General features: G+C 39.7%; 1 protein-coding gene across 1 annotated transcript in view; it reads left to right on the top strand.

The window, feature by feature from the left end:
- The first annotated feature begins 332 nt into the window (after nt 1–332).
- ANO4 (anoctamin 4) overlaps nt 333–22,168 on the top strand; it is a 142,961-nt gene continuing 121,125 nt past the window's right edge. The window contains exon 1 of the mRNA XM_019473288.1: nt 333–402. Coding sequence (XP_019328833.1) covers nt 333–402 — 70 coding nt within the window. The remainder of the gene's footprint in view (nt 403–22,168) is intronic.

Below are 22,168 nucleotides of genomic sequence, written 5' to 3'. Positions count from 1 at the left end.
TGGTGTCTGCAGCACAGCAGCAAAAATGTTCACATTTTTCATTTTCATAGAAAATTCATGTTTTTATCATTCCTCCCCCTCCCCCCCTTTCAAGCAGACTGTTACAGCTCCATTTTAAACTGTGGCAATTTTTGTATTTTAGTTATTCCACGCTGGTCTCTTGTATCTAATAGTACTAATTCTTATTCCTGTCAGGTATAAGTTTGTCTATTCATGGGGCTGAAAAGCGTGTGCAAATCTGTCAGAGGAGAACTGCAGCAAGCTACCCAGTGTCACAGCGTCCGCCTGTGGTCGGGCATCCTCCACTCCCACAAGTCAGAAGGTCAATAAAAATGGAAGCCTCGTCTTCTGGATCTAGTATTTCAGCAGTCACTGGTGGAAAAGCAAAAACCCATCAGCCAGGTAACAGATTTGGCTTGACACCTTTTTCAGTTCCGTTTCTTGTGTGATATGCCATGATGTTGTGAAGCTGGTATTAATAGCATCAGATCATGCTTGCATGGAGGCCAGTCTGTTGATCGTCTGAGCTATTGATTGATGTTTTGTCTACGTTGGTACGTTTTTGTCAGTTATAGAACATAGGGAGTAACAACAGTTGGGACAGCTGAAAGTGGGAAATAAAAATGTAGGTTTAATCATAAGAAAACGTACATGTAGTGGTATCCAAAATGTTAATGTAGAGAGAGCTTTGGGCTATTGTTTTTTAATACTGATCCCCTTAACGTATGTTTAATTTTGATAAGCCCTGAGCTAATGGCAATCCCCTAGAGGCTACAGGCATCCCCCATGGAACTCAGTAATTGATACTAACGTTGGTTTTGAACAAAGGCACAATCCAGGGCATAGATCAATGTCTTGCTGCTAGAATGCAAACAAAAACTCTAGATCTGAAGGAGATTTTACAACATACGTTAACTGGTTAACAGAATGAAACTTTTTAAAAGAAAGCCAGAATCTCCTGGGAACCATCAAATTCTAATTGACATCATGAGTTCATTCCTTGTTATGTTAATTGCCAGAGCTATTTTAGAAGTATCTTTTCTTGTAACAGGGGAGTACATTTGTGCTGGCCATGTTCAGTCATTCTTCACAGTGAAAACTAAACTCAAAATTTCTTTCCTGAGTAGAGCAAATTAAGGCTGCCCATGAAGTCAGTTTTGTAGCTTCTATATTGAAGGGTCTCAATAATCTTCCAGCATTGCTTCCCAGGAAAGGGTGTGATGCACCTTGTGTGCAGCTGCTTGGGTGCTGCGGGGCAGTCTTATTTGTGTGAGACAGACAGTTCTGCCTGCAAACCCTTAGCGTGCTTCCATTACCTTGCAGATCTAGTAAATGGCTTAATTTTTGTAGAAGTTGAAAATTTAGATTATTTATTGTGGGTTGCTATGCAGGTCTATTGCCATGAGTTTCATGCACCTGTACTATTTAGTCACCATTATCTTTGTCAACATAGATTGATTAAGAATTTACGGTGAGTCATAATCATATGCTTTGTTTATTTCAGAACCTCTGTTCACTTGTTTGTCCTATTTTTTCAGCTTCTGTGTTTTTTCTTTGAAGTACAGAAATTACTACTACAGAAATGTTGATGTTGCTAAAGATACATAATCATGACTGCAGCATGTTAAAAGATTGACAAAAAAACCCTGCATCACAGTTTGTGAAAAAAGTATCTTGAACATGCACAAAAACTATGTTCATTTTGAGCTGCTACACATTCTACATCTATGTGTTGATAGATATGGCCTGTGCTTTAATACTAAATAATGTACAAGCAACATATGCTGGCTTCTGATTGAGAAAAAGATCCCTTTTTAGGTAGACCCCAGAGGTTTCCTAAAATGGAGCTCATTAGTGAGCATCATTTGAATGATGATTCTCTGAGGAATTTAGCTTTCAGTATAGTCATATGAGATTAGTTTTGTCTATCATTTCCTACTTTTTAGACAATAACAACATCTATGACCTACAGAGAACATGCTTGGCGTCTTCGTTCAAGGAGGCATTCAGTATTATGAGCTTCACTGAAGTTAAGAGGAGTTAACAGTACCTAGAGCCTTAAAGGATGCAGATTTTTATAAATATGTTGTATGACAGTGTCATTGTTTCATCTGGTATGAAATAATGTTTTTATGATTTGGGTCTGACTTTTTAATTCTATATAAGAACACTAAATTTGTCTCTGTGTCCAGGTTAAATTACAACCATTTGAGCTGCATGCAAGTAGAGTCTAAGAAAGAGTATGGTCAGGCAGCAATAGTAATAAATAGCACTCCTAAGAGAAAATTTTAATTTAAACCTAAAATCATATATTACTCATTCTTACTTAGCCACAAATTAACAGTTGTAGCTTTGTAAATAATTAGCCTAATACACTAGTTGACCAGTGGCAGTACCTTATCTAAGGCATTATAAACATTATAAATAGTTTGGCATTTTAGAGAGAAAATGTTCTGACTTACATTAATTACTCAGGTAACAGATCTTACACCACCATTTTCCAAGCTATCGTCCTGCTATTGCACACAGTAAATTCCTCAGGATTTTGTTCAGTCTAATTTTAAATAGTTCATACAATTTCCGTTCTTCCTTCTATTGGAGTGCTGTTATCACAATCAAGTAGGTCTCACTGTGGGAGTAGTATACATTATATTCAGTCTGAAATTTCCTTTGTCCAGTTAAGAAATACTCTGAACATAAAGACAGTCTAGCATAATAGATTGCACAGAAAGGTATTCTGAGGACTTAAAATGGCATTTCTGATTCTTATCAATCAGAGAGGCTAGGACCATGGAAAGAAAAGATCCTTGATAAAATGACAGTTACAAATGAGTGTATTTTTTCCATCTAACAGCATACTGCTGCTGTTTTCTGCACACCACTTTGTTTCCCTTGGCTGCTTTTCTTCTTTCCAGAAGGACACCTTTTATTATTTATCATTAATTCTTTTTTAATTGACAGCTGTTTCCTTTGACTGAAGTTCATAGGTAACTACATGCTAAGGAGGAGGAACTATAGATATTGTTCAGTGTTACAGCACTCCTTTTCATCTTGCTTCCCTACCAGTTTTATTTGTAGCTGGTAAGGAGCCTGAGGCTGATGACTTCTATTGTTACTCTGGGTGTTAGAGTGGCTAGCGAGCAGTAAGTTGTCTGTAATGTGCCCTATTAAAAAAAAAAAAAAATTGCCTTGAGCAAGCTTGCGAAGAAGTACTGCTCAGCCACAAGTAGAACCACAACTTCTGAGCTCTGATTTTAAGCAGATCAGAAGGTATCAAGTAACTGAAACAAAACACAGAGGAAAATGGAGAAATGAGTGGAAGAAAATGGCTATTAATGGTGAAAACTCCCGATACCTTTGCAGGCGCTCCAGTATGAGGGAAGTTTCTCTTAGAAAGGAGAAAAGCAAAGGCAAGTAAAGCAATCAGATGGTAAATTCAGATGCAATGATATTAAGGAAAATATGCATTCCTTCCAGAATCAGGGAGAGACAGTATTTTTAATTTTGAGAAACCTTCAGTTACCATCTCCCAGTTATGCGAGCAGTTGTGGTATATTGTGGCTAATGAGGTACAAGGCTACTGAAGTACAGGGTTGAAAGCACTTGGGGCAAACCTTTGGCTGCTGTAAATTGTTATAACTCTCCTGAAGTCGGTTTATGATCGATGCATCTGTGTTGCACACAGGAGGCTTATTTTGAAAGTGATGGTAATCAGCATTTAGGTTGTCTGTAAGAGCAGCAGAACCAAGTACTGAACAAGCCTAGAGGAGGTTAAACTGTCATCCCAGTCTGTTCCCTCAATGTCAGGGTTAGGCAAATCTGGGGACAAAAAAAATGCTTGCCTCACTTCTGATGGCGTTGCACCTTTGCTATGGAGTAAGCAGGACTTTAGTTTCTGGGTTTCTGCCTGCTCTTTCCATTGTTACTCTTTATTCCAAATCAGGATACTGTTACCTTACTTTTTCCTGGTGGTGACGAATTCCTTTATTCTCGGGCTCTGCAGAATTTGTCAAACCTAGTTTCTCTAGGAGTCATTAAATTTGCTGGCTGTGGAAAAATTGCCTTATTTAATAAGTTTAAGCAGCAGTAAAGTGAATTCTTTCATTGTGTGAAACTCTGGAATCTTATGTCTTCTGTACTCGCAACGCTTGCTAACAATTGTTACCCATTTTGTAATAACAGGGATTCAAAGGTTCCCCAGCAAGATTTTCTTTCTCTATGCTTCCTGTAAAGGCCTCTGGTTAAACCTTAATGTGTTTTGCAGTTTATATAGAAGTGTATATATAATAATGTAGATATTCATTTATATCACTTGTATAAGTTAGATCTGCAGGCAATCTAGACATCCAACAGGAAGAGTTGTCTTTGAAATCATTTATTTCCAGACTTCAGTAAATATGTAAAGAGTCTTCACTCCAGGAAACACATAAAAATATTCTGGAAATTTCTGCTTTCAAGAGTTTACTGTTCAAAAATATCTCCTTCAAAGCCAAAGAACGGTACATTTTGGAATGGAGATTCCTTGCTACCTGAAATGATATAGGCATATCCATGATATTTGGAAGAACTTTATGTTCAATGGCAAGGAAACACCTACTGAAAGGACTGGTTTCTGGCATTCCAGTGGAAGTCTAGTGGGGTCGTCGGAATTCAGTGAGAATCTTTTTTTGGCAGTCTCTTGCCTTTATGACAAATAGTACTTGACAGATATGTTACAAATGTTAAAGGAAGATGTGTTTGCCTTAGGCATGCTTTTCTTTTACTTTTGGATCTTCTTTTTTTATTGCTCATCAAACTGTAGCATTTTTATTGATGCCTGTAGTTATTGGGCATGAAAATAAGAAGGAAGAGCTAGTGGTGTTGGCCAACAGAACAACTGACTTAGGAGGCAAGGAAAAATGCATGGTTCTTGAAACTGTGGCAGTCAAAATTAAAGGAAAAAAGGAAATGTATGTTTAATGAGCTTAGTCACAACTTAACAAACTTCGAATCATCAAGGAAGCTAGAACTAAGTCCTTCAAAAATGATAATTTACTGTGCAAAAGATATCCTTTCTCATCACAAAATGTGTACATGCTTGTCAGCGTTCACATTTGGTTGTGAATGGTCTTAGAAGATCTGTGTTAGATGTGATTTGTTGGTTAAATCACATTCTCTTTTCTTTGCTGATTGGCAGGACGTGTGGCATACATCTCTCTCAGATTAAAAGAATAAACTCCTGCAAATAATTCTGCCAGAAAGCTCTGTCATGCAAATATTTCTTGGCAGCAAACATATGCATGTTGTGGGAATGACTGATGTAAACTCACCTGAAAATTTGAATTCATGCTGACAGTAGTGCTGTTATCTTACTTGTCTAACATTAGTTAGGGGAGCAGTCTTTTTCAATATGCCTTCTGCTGGGTGTATATAGGACTTCCTCCCATGTGGAATGAAGCATGGAAAAAGCAAGCAGATTTCAAAAAAGCTTAATATTCCCTTCATTAAGCTAATTTTCATATTACAAAAAAATATGTTTACAAGAAATGTCCCTGTGCAGAAGGGTCATTAATGTCAAAGAAACCAGCCTGCATAATTAACTTTTCTCTTTATCTACAGCCTGTGTTCAATACAATGCAAGTTCGATGCACCAAACAAAATTTCTCCCATGTCTGTACCTAAGTGTGAGCGCCTTCTGCTGGGTGTATATAGGACTTCCTCCCATGTGGAATGAAGCATGGAAAAAGCAAGCAGATTTCAAAAAAGCTTAATATTCCCTTCATTAAGCTAATTTTCATATTACAAAAAAATATGTTTACAAGAAATGTCCCTGTGCAGAAGGGTCATTAATGTCAAAGAAACCAGCCTGCATAATTAACTTTTCTCTTTATCTACAGCCTGTGTTCAATACAATGCAAGTTCGATGCACCAAACAAAATTTCTCCCATGTCTGTACCTCAAGTGTGAGCAGGAAATACCTCCCTGCTGAACACAGAGACAGTTCATTCTCCTGACTATTGGTGCTCTGGAGCCTCTGCAAAGCTCCTAACTAGAACAGTTCGCCTCAATTACAATGAGGACCTTTTGTCACTGGGCTGAGTGACAGGTCGTCACATGGTGATTATGCAGTACTTTGAACTTAAGAGCTGAACGAGCTAGCAGATGATGCAGAGTCTGAAATCTTCTATTACTTTGCTTAGTCATTCAGCCCATTTCATTCATCACTACTTTTCTAGGGCAAAAGCCGCTTCTTTGAAAATTCCTGTTCCTAAGCTAAAGTCTCCCAAAATGTTAATTCTAGCAGTTTGGAGAACAGTTTTGCAAACAGCATGTTAAAAAAAAAAAAAAGCTAAAGGATAAAGCACTGATTTTCACTACTAACTCTCTTGTTTAATTTAAAAATATTTTATTTAGGCAGAAATTGCATCCCTCTGTATCAATTTGTGCTGCACATGACACACACAAGTACTGATCCTACCTGGGACCTGTGCACACCCTCAACAAGGGGCTTCAAAAATAATATTAATAACTTTAAGTGGTGGCTTTGATGGTGTTCTACTTCTCTGGGGAGTATGTATTTTTAAACTCATCTCTTTTCAAAGACTTTTTTTTTTCCCCTTCCTGCTTTGATCAGTCTCCTGTTTACTGTTGTAAAATGATCTTTCATTCACTCTTGAAATCAATTATGTATGGTTACTTTAAAATCAGTACAGCTTACCTTCAGATTTCGACTCCCATAGCTGTTGTTAGTTTACAACATGTAGTTGCCTCACGAAGGCTGCAAAATGCCTTTCTCTGTGGATGTTCTCAATCATTCCACCCTCAGAGAGTTTCCTTTCAAGGGGAAACTTGTCCAAAATAGGAACAGGCAGCCAGACAGGGCTTGGCACCAAACAGGGAATATCGCTGATCCCAAGGCAAGGTTATAATGTCCTGAGACCAGTGTACCATATTTGTCTTAAAACAATTAAGAAAATTCTTGACCACTCTAGCTTTTGCTGAAGAAAATAGACAATATATATAAAATTTTGCAATGTTTCTGAGAAAGTAATGACCCATTTTATTTAAAAAATAACTTATCATTCAAGAAGCAATGAGAGAGACTTTGAATAATCAGTTATTATGTTCCTGTAATGCTTGACTGAAAAATGTGGCTTTTTCTTAGCTCTATAGTTCTTGCTTCAAGGGGGCTTAGTATTATGTAAGCCTCTATTTTGAATGTAAAATATGTTTCATGTATTCCAAAGAAAGGTTCTTGCAAGTAGACTGTCAGAAGATGGAACAAACTAGCTTCTACTTTGGCAGAGATGCTTTTAAGATCAGAAAAGGGATTTGACTGGAGGGGGGTCAGAAGGGCTGCACGGCATTACTAATTTTGACAAAAGGTTTGTTCCAGTCCAAAAGATAGCAAGACCTCTTTCCTAACACCAAGCCTGCTGGTTCATTCTGAAATCTCACAATTAAGAGACCTTTCTGGGCAAGGGCGGGGGCCCGCGCGGGGGGGGGGGGGGGGGGCTTGCTCCTCAGGTGAGTAGATGTGATACAGGTAAGTGCATCAAGGCATCAGAACCCACTAGAAATTCCAACCAATGCAACATACTGTGGTGCCAAAAAAGTGCAAAAGCCCAAAATAATTGCATAAAACTCAACATCACAGCTTACAGCAGGCATAAGGACAGCAGGCATAAGGGCGTCATCGAAGCAAAGGCGGCATCATTTTTGATCCGTTCCTTGTTCCAAAAGAGAAATCCCTTTGGGTCGTGCAGACTGCTGCCCTTCCCTGTGCCATGGGTGGCTGGATGTCTCAGGAAAGCAGAGGTGTTCTCTGCATGCTGGGTAACTCCACAGAGGCACAATATTTGCTAGTCACATCCTTGGGGTATGCAGTTCTGTACCATGCTAGGCTTCAGAGGCCCAATGGAGCACAAAACATGCATTTTTGAGGTCTTCATTACTGACAACATTCAGGGTACTTAAAACAGAAAAAGGGAGATAGCACTATAGTTTAATACTTTATTTAGACCTTGCTTTAGGAACACACCTAGCACAGGAAAGGAATTCAGCACCTGATGACATAAAGAAGTAACCTGCACTTTGATGAAACTGGAAGGTTTTAAAGGTCATCAAAACTGCACATACTTTCAAGGCCCTTTGTGCTGCCAGAATGCCTGAAAATGATGACCCTTGCCATTCAGATGCTGTCCTACTGCTTGCAAAGGAGACTCTACTTGATGCCAATTACTGAAAATAATCTCTTTTGGGTAGGCATCCTACATGAACAGCCCAAAACTATTCCATGCATTTTAATAGAAAAGTGCTCTATTTCTCCTTAGCATGTCTTGGTAATTATAGTAGGTGACAGGGCTTTATAAGAAAGGCCAACTGCACCAGTATTAGGGACAGGATTCCTGCTGCTTGTGAGGTACTCTCAAAGACAAAGAAAAAATCTGAGATGCAATATTTTTACACAATCAATATATAAATATCGCCTCCATTCTTCAGCTCCGATTTGTAATAAATGATGATATTTTTCTTAACCTCTCCCTAACTAGGTCTCCACACACCCAGACTGGTAGGCTGGAACCATATCCTCTCCCTGTGATAAACTAGGGTGGGATTCACTGCTCCATGCTTAGTTTCTGTACAGGAAGGCATATTTCATGGGGTCAGCATGATAGCTCTTGTCTGAGACTAAAATAAGAAAGGTTTTGCGGTGACAATGAATTTCTGGGCTTCATGGCCCTAGCCTGGTTGTTAAGGGCTTACGATGATACTGTAACTGAGGAGCAGACTCACTAGCTCACGAAGGCTGGGAACAAGGCAAGTAAAAGGGGGAGGGAGGAATGTGATGGCTACCTGTTAGCTCACAAGTGACAGTGCGTATAAAAGGAATGGATTTGTAGAGGAAAGGGGCATTGGTAGCCATGAATCATTATCATCTAGATGAAACCTTCTACTCCAGAAATCTCTAAATCTCTGCAAGCTGGAAGGGACAGACTGGGGATAGACTAGACGTGCTTGCCCTGTTCATATTCCCTTTGCCTAAGCATCTGCTGTCAGAAATAAGATTCTGCGCTGAATAGACCTCTGTTCTGCTATCCTGTCTTTAGGATAACCATGTTCACATTCCTATGCTACGTTCATTCCTCAGCAGTCTCAGGACAGCTGAAGTTCCCAAAATGGTTTAGCTGGTGGTACTTTCTGCAGGAATGAATTACCAGGATGTGTTCAGGCTGTGAAGGCAGCAATAGGCTATGGTATAACATGAGTCTGTATAATTGGTTGTTACATTAAAATCCACCTAGAAGAGACATCTGGTTTCTTGTAAAAGCTGTCTTTATGTCCCATGTTATAATAAAGGAAATCTTTGGTGCCCTGAAGTTATCTGCTAGGTCATGCCTCTTATCCCCGTGCAGCCAGCTTTTCTGCTTGTCTCATCAGTAAACTGCTGACTTGAGAACTGGGCAATAAGTTGCAATAATTGCAAGCTTTTTGCAATAAACAGTTTATTCAGCAAATGTTTTCTTCCTCTCCTCTTTATGAATTTCCTGCTAACGACTCCTGATATTGTTAAACGTAGATGGTAACTAAGGGATTTATCATTCAACGTAGTTAGATTTTTCAAACACGGACAAATGTTTGAACATATGTGATAGTGATCTTTGATAGCTACGTTTTTATGCGTGCACTCACAGTGTAAGAGGAAAGAAGTAGAACTAAAAGACAATCATTCCTACTGTCATTTTTATATAAATAAGAGTAACAAGAAATGGGCTGAATTGTTCAGTCCATTTAGATCTCAGACTTCTTTCTAGATTCTCATTTGCAATATACAACTGTGAAGAAATATCTCTGCTTAGTTACACACTGTGGCTTTGTGCCGTTTTCAGGCTGTCTCCTGGAGATTCCTATCTCAGGCATTGTGGCACTTGAAAAGGATAGCTTTGCTCCCAGTAGGAGAGCACACACTTCGGCGCCCTGTCTCTTTGTATTATCAGTGAAAAGAAGTGCTTCTAGGGGGTAATTCCAAAGGCTCATTATGCAGCACTGTCCCTCTACTGATTGTGTAGGGATCTGCACAGGGGCCACGTAGAGCCAGGTAATTGGAAATATTAGGCATACAAATATGTGACATGCTATGCTCGGGGCTTCTGTGTGGACATTTGGGTCCTTTCAACTCTCAGAACATTGAGGCATCCTCTGAGAAGAGATGGGAAATGAAGAAAGAGGTGGTGTGCTTTTGCAGAGCGGTTCAATGGTTTGGGTGGTTGTCCATGTGTGAGACATTATCAGGTCTCCTCAGCTGTCATCCCGTTTGAACTTGCTGCTTAAGAGATGCTTCCCTCTTGATGATAAGAGCACAGTGTTGGTGGGTTTGACTGTCCCCATGCCCACAGTTCATTCTGGGCAGTGACCGAATTAGAAATGCAAGAATAGAGGTCTAGCAGGACCCTGTCCCCACAGCCTGGTGTTTGGGCTATTTTGGCAGTAGAGGAGATTTTCAAGGTATGGCTTTGCACCAAGGGCTATCCATCCATTTTGTCTGTGGTTGTCTGTGGAAAAGGCATACACAGCATGAGAGAGAGAGAGAGAACAAGCGCTGAATGTAGGATTCCCCACTTCTCTGTAATTAATTGGCTGAGTGGACTTCTCTGTGTCTGATGCCAGCCAGGGTTTAATGGAGGGGAGAATGGACACCATGCGTCTTCAAAATACCTTAGTCTGTGATAAGTTAGTAATATTAGATGTTTAGAAATCTCCCCTTCACTACTGCTGCTTCTGGAAGATAAGAAAAGAGTTTGTATTAACATAATTAAACATATGTCATGCCTTACAGTGTATTACAATACAAAGGGAAACTATTTTTAAATTGCCTTTCAAAAATAATGCCAGTATTGTTATTACCATACCCTTGACATGACCATGCACAGAGACATCTATGGCATAGGTTAGTCATGCTAAACAGAATGATTTGGGTTTTGAATTTCTTTTTTTTCTTCCCTAATGTTCATTGGACTTTTTTATGGAAAATGATGTAGCCCTATGTATTTATTCCAATAACTTTCAAAACTAACAAGGCATTTTTGTGCTTTTACACTCAGCTTTTGATTCTTGGACACTAACATGCAGACACATTATTTTATCCATAATCAGTGAGAAAACCATTAAGATAAATTGTGTTTTATGCATAGTGGAAGATTTGATTAGCTATGCTGAATAGTGACAGAGTATACACTTTTTTTAAGGTAATTGGTAAACCAATTAAGACTATCAAGAGTTATATCCAAGTCCTTATGTATTTATAGACATATATGGCAATCTACCAGGTCAGAGGTTTTTCAAAGGTCTGCAAATATTTCCACAGGGTACCCAATCTTTTCAGTCTTGTGTATTAATGCTGTTATGATGGAGTGCTTTGACTTAAATCAGAAGTCTCTAAAGGCCTCTCTTTCGATGTGTATCATTACCTATTATTTGTAATTCTTCCAAAACTGTGGATGTGCTTTGAAGATAGATGGGGGCAAATCCTGTGACCTACACAGGTAAAAGTAAGTACCTCAAATTAGGGAAAACTGGGGCCTTTAAGATACTCCCAGTTTGTCACTACAGGTGCATATGTGCCAGCACTGCCACACCATACAGAAGCTACTGCAGATGTGGCAGACAGCTGGTCTTACCCTGATATGTTGCACTATCTTAAATATACAGATATGTCAACAAGTTCTCAGAAACAGAAAATTAAACACATGACTTTTCCTGTCCTTATTCCCACTGCCATCTTCAAAAGGAACCAAGACTGGAAACAAGCATCAAAATGAAAGAAAAAGGGAACTCATCACACCCCTCCCACCTTGTAGAAATCTGAAATTGTGTTGAAGCTGTAAGGTAGAGGAAGCTTAGTGTACTGGTAAGGAGCAAGGACAGAAGGAAAGCTTCTAGGTAATGGTCTTGTTCCAGAAAGGAGTCAGGTGCTGGGCTGGTGGGCCAAAGAGTTGCAAGTTGAAAACGGAGCCTTTTTCTTCTATGAGGAAAAGGGGCAGCTTGAGGCAGGACACAGGATATGTTTCTGCATCATGTGCTGAGAAGATACTTGTGAAAGAAGACATGCAGCCTTTGCCCTGACTTAAGTGAGGCTTTTGATGGGAAACCATGCAGGTGTGAGGGAACTGCCCTCTTGTATGGGTGTACCTGCAGCCACCTTGCTGGTGTGCGGTGGCTCAGCTGGGAGCGAGGCCTCAATGAGTGAGTAGAGTTCATGTGGGGAGCAAGGACCATAGGGGAGCATGACTCACCAGTGTTACTGCCCTGTGCACTGGTGGCTTGCAGATCATCAGTGTTAACCTGACCTGCCAAAAGACCTTTTGATATTTCCAGAGATTCTTGATCTTAAATCCCTGTGGGGAGGGGAAAAATAGATCTTGAAAAATGCCGATATTGCATCTTTTCATGTCTGTTCAAGAGGAAAACAAACACTGAAAGACAGACTTATCCTTCATGATGCAAAACTCATTTCTACATGGACTCAGCCTGTACTTTCAGGAACTGTCTTAGCTATACATGGAGAGGACAAACCCTGCCGCCTGGACAAAAGAGTTGTAAGGAAACTCTGAAACGTCCTCTTCTTTGTTTCCTCTTTTTTATTTCCATTGAGGAAGGCAATATCTACACTAGAGTTAGTCAAGAGGAACCAATGTTTTATGTTTAATATGAAGCTGACCAGAATGAAATCAAATGATCCTGCTGATATTAAATTTTGGACCTTTGTAATTACAGACCCATAAATTAAAATGGATTCTGTTTTCAGAATGTGGCTACTGACCACATGTATTTTAAACATACTTAGTATTTCCTTCTCCTATAACTCTACTTTATTCCTCTGTTTCTTCTCTTTAATTGTTATATGATATTTTATCTTACCAACAATACTTTCCTGGTGTGGAACTCTGCACTATTGTATGTGACAGTTTTAAGAGCAGCAACAAGAAATTAAATATTTTCAGTATATGAAAATAAATCTAATATACTCACTGCGGTAAGATTGATGCACAGAGTAACACTCTGGCATCCAGTTTATGCTGCAGGAGAGAAAAATGCTTAGGCAGAAAGAATATTACAATACTTTACTTGTTGGTGAGGAACAAAACAGAATATGATATAGGATTTCTTACGGAAAACAATTTGAGATTCTCTCTGACCAATGTAGCAAAAGCAACTCTCTTTTAAAGACTTGTTATGAGACGCGTCAGCCTTCCACCTAATGATACATAATTAGCTATGTCTGAGCCACTGCTTTCAGGCCAACTTTATCTTGCTAGGAAGACATGTGTGTATTAATATATATTTGCATACATCCTATGACTGAGAGAACAGCTTCTTTTTTCTGATGCAATAATTGAACCAATATGTTTTTCATCCATTGAGGTGGGTTGTCCAGTCCAGTCATGGGATGGATGCTGGGAAGACCCACTACGGTGTACGTTTTGTTTCATTCCTGTCACAGAAATGAGAAATGCCAGAATTGAGACCAGTAAAGCTATGCATTTCATGTGTGTGTATAGCCCTGACTAACACATACAGGTAACGCTTTAAACACTTTCCATTTGAAACTGTGCTTTTGGGGTAGACGACCTGCCTAGCACTCACAGTGAGAAGCCAGTAGAAAATGTACCTGCAGGGGTGATCCTTCACCCCACGTTGACCTGGGGTTGCCTTTAGTGAAAAGGGCACCATGCACAGCAGCTTTCTGCTTGCTGTAAAGAAGAGGCTCTGGTGAGAAAGAGCAACTTCTCTGTAGAAAGTACAGGCGCTACTTAATGTAGCAAAACAAAACTGCTCATGTTAGAATTACATTTGCTCTTGCTAAATATTGCCCTGTTAGAGGTAGATGGTCCTGTGATAGGAGCATCTACCCACATGGCATACTAGTTATTTGCTACTCGTATTTAATGTCCATGCTGAAGTACAACCATTGTGAAAGTACGTTTGCTGCCAAAATGATTTTTTAAAAAAATAAGAAATCAGCTCACTATACTGATAGAAGTTGCTGGCTAGCTGCCTTTTCAGAAAGATCCTTTGAAGCTGTAAATTTTTCTCTATGGAAACTTCTAGAGCTGTAGACAAAACATTGGTTTTCACTTGCTGAGTTATTTGGAAATGAGGGAGGGCAAAGAAGAGAGACTGTGATTTCAGGAAGCAACTGGGTCAAGTATTTCTATTCCGACCAATGAGCAGAACGTAAATGGTAAAACTCTTCAGGAAGCCCTGGCTGCCTCAGTGAATTACAAAGATCAGCTCTGTTCTCACATGCCCATTAAAAAATATGGAGTAAATATGAGCCCTTTATTGCGCATTGAGAAACAGCAGCACTTGTTCTATCAGCTTAATTTTATATTCTTTATTTTGGTGCCAAATACTAAAACTATGCGCATTTTTCTGTGCACCCAAGTGCTCATGCTCTGTTTTAGACCACAGTGTGAGGGTATCCATCTACAAATATGATTTGCACATCACAGCACATGTATAAAAATGTGCAGGCTTTCAAAATCTGGCTCCAGGTGTTTACTGTGCAAGAAAATAGACTTTTGCTTGTAAAGTTCATGTCTAAAAAGCTGATTGTGATAATTGGCTAAATACTGGATACATGTAACAAGGCCTCATCCAGCAAAGAACCTGAGTATGTTCTTAATTTTAAGCAGACGCAAAATCTTTCTCACTGCAGTGGGAATGACCTTGTTTAACATTAGTACCATATTAACTACCTTGCTATGTAATTCACTTATCTGATACATGTGATCATTTTAATATTTAGAAGTATGTTAAAATTCTGGTTTAGAACAAGCCATCTCATTCAGCCTCTAAAAATGAAATGCCTTTTAAAATCTCATTTGTTTTCCTAACCTAATTAGTAGAGACCCTTCAAAACAAATAAAGGAAAAAGTATGCTATTTTATGCACTACTTTATGCATCAACAAGTAAAGCAGAGTGAATGCCATGAGCTAATTTAAAATATGACTTCAGTTGAACTAAAACGTCTCAGTAAGTTGAGAAAAGTCTCGGACTGATCTTTTAATAAAATCACATAAAATTTGATAAATCTAGTATTTGCTTCACTTTTATTGGTGTTTGTTTATTTCTCATGTTTCTATGGAAAGAGGGTCTTTCCCTCCCAACCTCCAAGGCAATATTGCTTAGAGTTTACTCAGTGGGTCATGTCACTGATAAAGCATAAATCAGCAGCTGCTAAAGCAAGAAGGAAATCTTAGAGCCAGGCTAGCGTTCCCTCAATAGCAACAGTGACACCAGGTACTATCTTTGTTTGTTGTACTGGAGATCTGTGGTAAGATAAAGAAAATAAATATCTTTTGGACGTGGGAGAGAACACTGTGGCTTTTTCCAAAGAGCTGCTGGGCTAAAACCTCTGTCCACCAACGAATCGGCAAACATTAATTTGGCCAGTTCACGACCCATCACATAGGGGTTGTTTCTCTCAGCTAAAAAATGCAGCACTCCCTCCTGCAAAGTGGGTGCTGAGGGAGAGGGAGGAGGGTAGAAGCAAATGTGCCCTGATTCAAGTGTTTATTGACAACATGAAGATCATGGGAGAAGAAAGTGTTCCTGCAACCACTTATTTAGAAGCTATGATGCTGGCAGATATATTTCTTTTTCTCCTTGTGTTGTTGAAGGCAAGTTTGTGATTAGCCATGCATTAAATCACAAATGACTGGTAGAAGATTATGCCTACAATTCTGAGTGAAATCAGAGGATGATGTTGTTGGTCTGATACTTGTGCAGTGAGGCCAGATATTAAGGCTACTCTGATTCAGAGAAGCATATGAGACTGTCGTTTGTGTGGATTGCTGGAAGCTTCCCCATACTGCAAATGAGTCAAATACAGGAGAGAGGAGATTTGAATGCAGCAAAACTTGTCTTGGCTTCGTAGGCTGTGTTAGGCTGAACAACAGTCAGGTTTAGGCTGGACATTTTCTGACCACTTTCTAGACAGTATTTTTCATTAATTAAAAAGTGGCTTTGAAATTGAATATGTACGTTCTCCAACAGCTTCATTTTATTAAGAGGCCTGTGGTTAGATAGTCCATCTGACATCAGCACTTCGGGACAGCCATTGCTGGCTGGCTGTCACTTCCTCTCTCCCTGGCCCAATTAGCTCAGATCTGTTGGAGATGCTGCAGGGATCCTATTACCTTCGAGTGTCCTGAGGAGCAGTGATTTGGGTGTAACAAGGATGGAGGGCTTTGGGGAGGAGGGGTTGTTTTATATTTGTCAGTATTGACGTTATTTTGCTCAAACTAGGGTTGAAATGGAGAAGAAATGCAGGTGGATTTGAGGATGCAAATATGTAATTATATGTGTTAAAAGTGGTAGCTGAGTATTTAACAAGAAACTGAATGATATCACTTGCAAAGCTGCTTAACTGAATTGCTGTCAGTTACTTACTTCTCTACCTCCATCCTGTTGTTTATATGACTTTTCCAGCAGCTGCAGTATTTTTCCTTTGTCCTCAGAATTCTCTTCTGGGACAAATCCTAGCCTCCCACCTCTGAGGCCATCTGCAGATTTCCCTAGGCTGCTATTATGTGAATAATCAGCTGTCTCACTTAAGAAATTCTCTTTGTTCTACATCATTAAATGCTGACTCCTGCTGCTGCTATGACAGTTCACTTTACAGGAATCTACAACGGGAGCCATCTCTGATGTTAACAGTGGGTCTTTGCTGTGGAACAAAAGAATATGCCGGGGCAAGCATGAGATGGTTTGAATTTATAATGTTTTAACATTGGGAAATAAAAAAGGCTAAAGCTGGTGTACGTATACCCATTTTGAGATCTGTATTTCCAAAAAGTGAAGAAAGGTCTTTAAAATAGGGTTGAGTAATTTTGCCCAGCGATATAATTCATAGCTCTCATCAAGGCGGTGGTGAGATAGTCATTTGGCAAGGGAAGGGGGAAGATCAATGAGCTAGGAGGGAATTCAAAACAAGACCAGCTTGTTATAGGCAGACTGTAGAAGGAAAATGCTTCCATCAAAAGCATGAGTAATGGCCACTAGTGAAGGCACAGTAATAGACTAAATGACCTGAAGGTTTCTTCTTCCACCATGGCCTTTTTGTTGTGAAGTCCTTTCTCAGATATCTCCCTGACCGCTGCAGCTCTCTGCTAACTCTGTGTTAGTTATTCAAGACCATCACTTCTAACGGATGCCTCTGTGAAAGGTCGGGTTTTGCTGCCACTCTTTAAAAACCAGCCATTTGCCCAGTAGCTCCCTCCTTGTCTCTGGCTGTATCAGAGTACCCTGTAGCCAGCCGCTTAAGCCTGTTTGCCCAGTACCTTTTCCTGTTGACTCTTGATATGCAGGTACTTTTCTTTATGTGGAAAGGGTGTGTTTTCAAAACTTCCTCCTTTCTTTGCTCATGTTGAAAGAGCACTGAAATGGGCAAATCTTGTGCCTATTTGCATGTGCAAATAGGTTTGAAGCTGTGACCCGCTAGCCTATGTTTTTATTCTGCAGTGCTTTTAAACAGCAACCATTGCATACCAGTGTGACACCCTTCGAAATGGACTGCAGTACTGGAGTGCTTCCTAGACCATGGCATGCCATCGGCTTGGCATGTGAGAACGTATGGTGTCCTGTGGCTGAAACGTGCTGTCCGTGCTCTTTTTGTCCTAATGGTTGTTTTCTGTCTTGAGACTTAATTCGTCCTTTGTGTGTTAGTGTGTTTTATTTTAGCCGGTTGTTCCTGTAGTGCTGTGTCATTTGTAACAATGCGTCTTGTGTGTTTTCACATTTTGGAGTTAGTTTTGTAGATGGTATGGTGAGGGGATGCTCATGGCATGGCGGCACATGTTCACCTGAATGAGGGACGTGCCAGTGGTGACTCTGCATCATTGCTGATAGCAGAGAATGTTGTTGTTTCATTCTAGTTAGTTTTAAATCAGTCCATGTTCTATCTAAAGCTGCTTGGTTTCAAGAAAAATTGGTTCTGCCAGGGGGAAAATATTAAGTAGCTTTATTCAATGTGTATGTTCCCTCACCTGAAAGCCCCTTGGCTGGATTTTCTACCGCACTGTCACAAACCCCATCGATCTCTTCAATTTCTTCAGAAGGAAGAGAGGATTTGCAGGTTAACCGGCTGGAAACACAAATATGGATAAAACCAGACATACAGAAGACAGATGTGGACTTTTCAGAAATTCTGAATGCAATACAAGAAAGTAAGTTATTCCTTGGATGCAAAATTGAGCTTATGGTAGAAGAATCAATTGAGATGCATTGAAAATTATAACTGAAGGAACATACAGAGTGATGAACTGAATAAGTGAGTATGTATTACTAAAATCTCTGAGAAAGTTCAGTGGGTTGTTGAAGGCCAGTAAGAAATCTTTTACTATCAGAGAAGTCACAGTAAGATTTGAATTATTATGTGCCTAAGGATTCTAGCAGTATATATTTCCTATGCAGAAGTAATCAGAAATATTAGGATTCCTGTTACTTTAATCCATTCTTTACACCCTTGAATGGCTGTGTGAACTAATAATGTCGTGCAAATGCTGCAGTCTGGGATCTAAGACTGGATTTGAAGTTACAGCTGTTCCAAAGTGTTGGGGTATATTCACATTTTTGCAGCTGGTAATTTTTGGGAGCAGAAGTGATGAGCTTGTCACAACAACTGAAGGTCTGCGTATCTCAGATACTGCATGAAACCATCTCTTTTCACATGTAATGTGCTGTGGACTAAGAATTGATTGGTCCACCCTTCTTAAATGTAACTGCAGAATGATCTCAAGACTTGTACTAGAAGAAATACTACTCTTGTTAACAACAGCAGAAGACACCCCCCACACCCAAAACTGACGGAACTCTGGAATCCAAAAGAATCTGGAATTTCAGTGGGAATTTTCCATAATAGATTGAAAACTCTTATGCAGGCTAAGAATCAAAATGCATGGCATGGCTTCCTGGTTGAAGTATTTGAATATAATTTCAAAACTAAAGAGCATAAAACAATGAGTCTTTTAAGAATTAATATTCTGATTTATAGATTATTTTCGAGCCATTTGAGAAGGATGCAGCTTTTACAGCCTTGGAGACAGTGTTTTTTCTTTATCCAGACCAGACACAGTTGCTGTTGGGAAGTTAATCTCTATGTCCTTCAGCTACATTTTCTTCTGGAAAGACAAAAGAATTGCTATGACTGTACAACCCCGTTTGCAAAGGCTTGTTATGTGTCCAGGGGAGTGTCTTGTCACCTGCAGTCTGTTGTGAATATCAGATAGTTAGGATAAACATGCCTAAATATTCTTTCTAGGGTTGTTGCTCTGAATAGTCATTGCTACTTTTATTCCCAGTTGTTATTAGCACTGAATGAAAATTAAAAAAGGCTAATGATGCTTTTAAAGATCCCATATTTTTTTCTTGCTAACATGAGTTTCCTGAGCATTTCCCTATTCATGAGGTGCCTTGTGCAACTTTTGCTAGCTGGTATGTCTTTCTGTTTGGTAGACTGCTAAGTGTGATCATTCAGTAGCAGAGGGTTTTTCTTTTTAAATTTAGTTACTTAAAACAAACATTTTGCTCTAAAGCTACTTTTTTTTTCTTTTACCCTACTGAATCTCTTAGACTGCCACTGAAGACAAAGATTTACTATCTCATTATTTACTTTTGTGTGAATACACTACTATTATAGAAGACTTAAAAGTCATTTCTACTGCATCAGAGCTAAATTCTGCATTTAAGTACCATAGTTCATGGGTAGAGTCTTAAACACATTTTTCTAAACATTTCTGATAAGTCTTTTATAAAACAGTTTCTTCTTGACCACATGATATTCAGAAATTACCTGTAGTCTATCAGAGACAGTCTAGAAACAATAATTACTAAGCTGAAAATGGCTATAGACACACACTGTAAAATAGGGGATTGCACTGGGTGTAAAATTGCAAAACAAGGTGATGCATCTGACCTAAACCAAATTTGTAAACTAGACAGCAGAGGTGTCAAGGATCTGCATAAACTGTCAGATATAAACCAGAGTTCCCTATTGTTGCCTACTCACAGCCTGTACCCATGCCACAGCCAGGAGCAGAGCAGCCGGGGGGCACTGGGGACAGCCCCAGCCCTGATCATCGGGTACCTTCTTGCTCAGTGCAGCGGGGCTGTGGCTGGGCAGGGCAGGGCTGTGGAGAGGTGGAGACCGGCACTGCTGTGGCATCGCTGGGGCAGGGACTGATGGCCCCGGGGGGCTGGCGTGGGGTCCTGGGACCTGGGCAGGGTGGAGGGAGCCCCAGGGGTCCAGGCAGGGACAGTCAGGGCTGGGGGTGCCCTCAGGGCCACGGCAAAAGCTAACAAAGACTTTCATGGCTGTTTCCTAGTTATTATACTGAGAAGATGGAATTATTGTGGAAAAGCAGTAAATAGCTTTATTTTTAAAACAAAAGCTCAGATTTCAAGCTTTTTTCATGAATTCCTAAGATTTGCCTCAATGTATGAAACTTATTTTCATTGCCATTGCAGTAAAGACAAAATTCTAAGAAATATCTGGCTTTTTAGAATATTTTTCAAAATCCAGTGTACATTGACTCTCACTAGATTTAATAAAAAATAATTTGATTCTCTCATTTTAATTCTCAATCTGGAAGCCAGAAATCTGTGAGTTTCCTGAGGCAGGGTTGCTGATCCACTGTGTAGGTTCTGAATTTAGCATTTAACATGATAAAATGTTCGGGGCTCTGTGGTATCTGTAGGATGGCCTCCTTGAAGCAAAGATTTGTAAATTGTATCTGCCAGCCTAACCGAGTGCAGAAAAATGTTTGTATGCAAAAATCCAAATAGATGTTGTAAAAACGTAACACGTAGTACAATAAGATCCAGAAAGGTTCTTGCTTTTTCATACTTGAATTTTTCTGCTTTGCAAGTCTCTGCAAAGCAGGTGTTTTCTACTCACGATTTTTATGAAGGGGTATTCTCCATTATTGGTGCTTTTAAACCCAATCATTTTTTCCACCACCATTAACATGTGGAAATGCTCTATACTTATTATAAACATTGCCAGTAAGAATTTTTAAGGAAATTCACTCTTCAATGTTACTGACGGGCCTATAAGCTTCCAAAGAACAGTTTCTGGAATATTGATCTTCAGCTTGCATTATCCAAAGCTAGAGTATACTCGGTGGCTTCATGTGACAATTGGTAATTAAATGACAATTAAGTGACAGAAACGTGATCTCTGGGCATGCTTCCATCTTACCACACAAAAACATAGTCAGGTCCCATTTTTTAATGAAAATTCTTATATTTAGGCACCTCAGTTTTTGAGTGTCCATCTCCAGAAGGTTAAAGGAGTTATCTTATCTTTGAGCCCTACCTAAATCAGCTCCTTGGTCCAAAGTGGCTTGTGGACCCACTGAGATTGTGCACAGACTCTCGCTCAGAATTTCCCACCATTCAGTTTTCAGAATATGTAGTTCTACTATATTTGGGATAAAAATATTTGTATATCCACATTTTTTCAGCTCCTCAAGGGATTCTGAATTATCAAGTCATTTTGATTTTTTTTCCACAAAATGGAACATGAGGGTGAGAAAAGAGCTTGCATATTTAAGCTGATCTAAAACCACAGGGAGAATTCTTGGTATCTCCTGTAGCAATGTACATGCTGCTCTGTATTGCTGTTAAATTTCACTGCTTAAAAAGACATGACTATACACCAGCACCAGTCTGCCTCCCAAACAGCATATATATGATAAAATTATTATATATCGTTCTGTTAAGGTCATTTGTGGATATATGCATGTCATGATCTAAAGGGGACAGAAAAGATGATGTGAGTTGATGAGTGATGAGGTTGCAGAGAGAAGTCCAGAAGCTATCAAAAGGGACTTCAGGGCACTGGGGCGATTGGTTGAAGGATCAGGAGCACAGGTAGTGTTTTCCTCAATCCCTACAGTGGCAGGGAAGAAAACTGAAAGGAACAGGAAAACACACCTGACCGACACGTGGCTCAGGGGCTGGTGCCATCGGCAGAATTTTGGCTTTTTTGATCATGGGGAGATTTACACGGCACTGGGCCTCCTGGCGACAGATGGAGTTCAGCTGTCTCACAGGGGGAAAAGGATTCTCGCCTATGAATTGGCGGGGCTCATTGAGAGGACTTTAAACTAGGTTTGAAGGGGG

This window comes from Aptenodytes forsteri, unplaced genomic scaffold (assembly GCF_000699145.1).
Source record: "Aptenodytes forsteri isolate BGI_AS27 unplaced genomic scaffold, ASM69914v1 Scaffold60, whole genome shotgun sequence".
NCBI classification, from domain to species: domain Eukaryota; kingdom Metazoa; phylum Chordata; class Aves; order Sphenisciformes; family Spheniscidae; genus Aptenodytes; species Aptenodytes forsteri.
The sequence above is the reverse complement of the archived record's forward strand: the minus strand, read 5'-3'. Positions and strand labels throughout refer to the sequence as shown.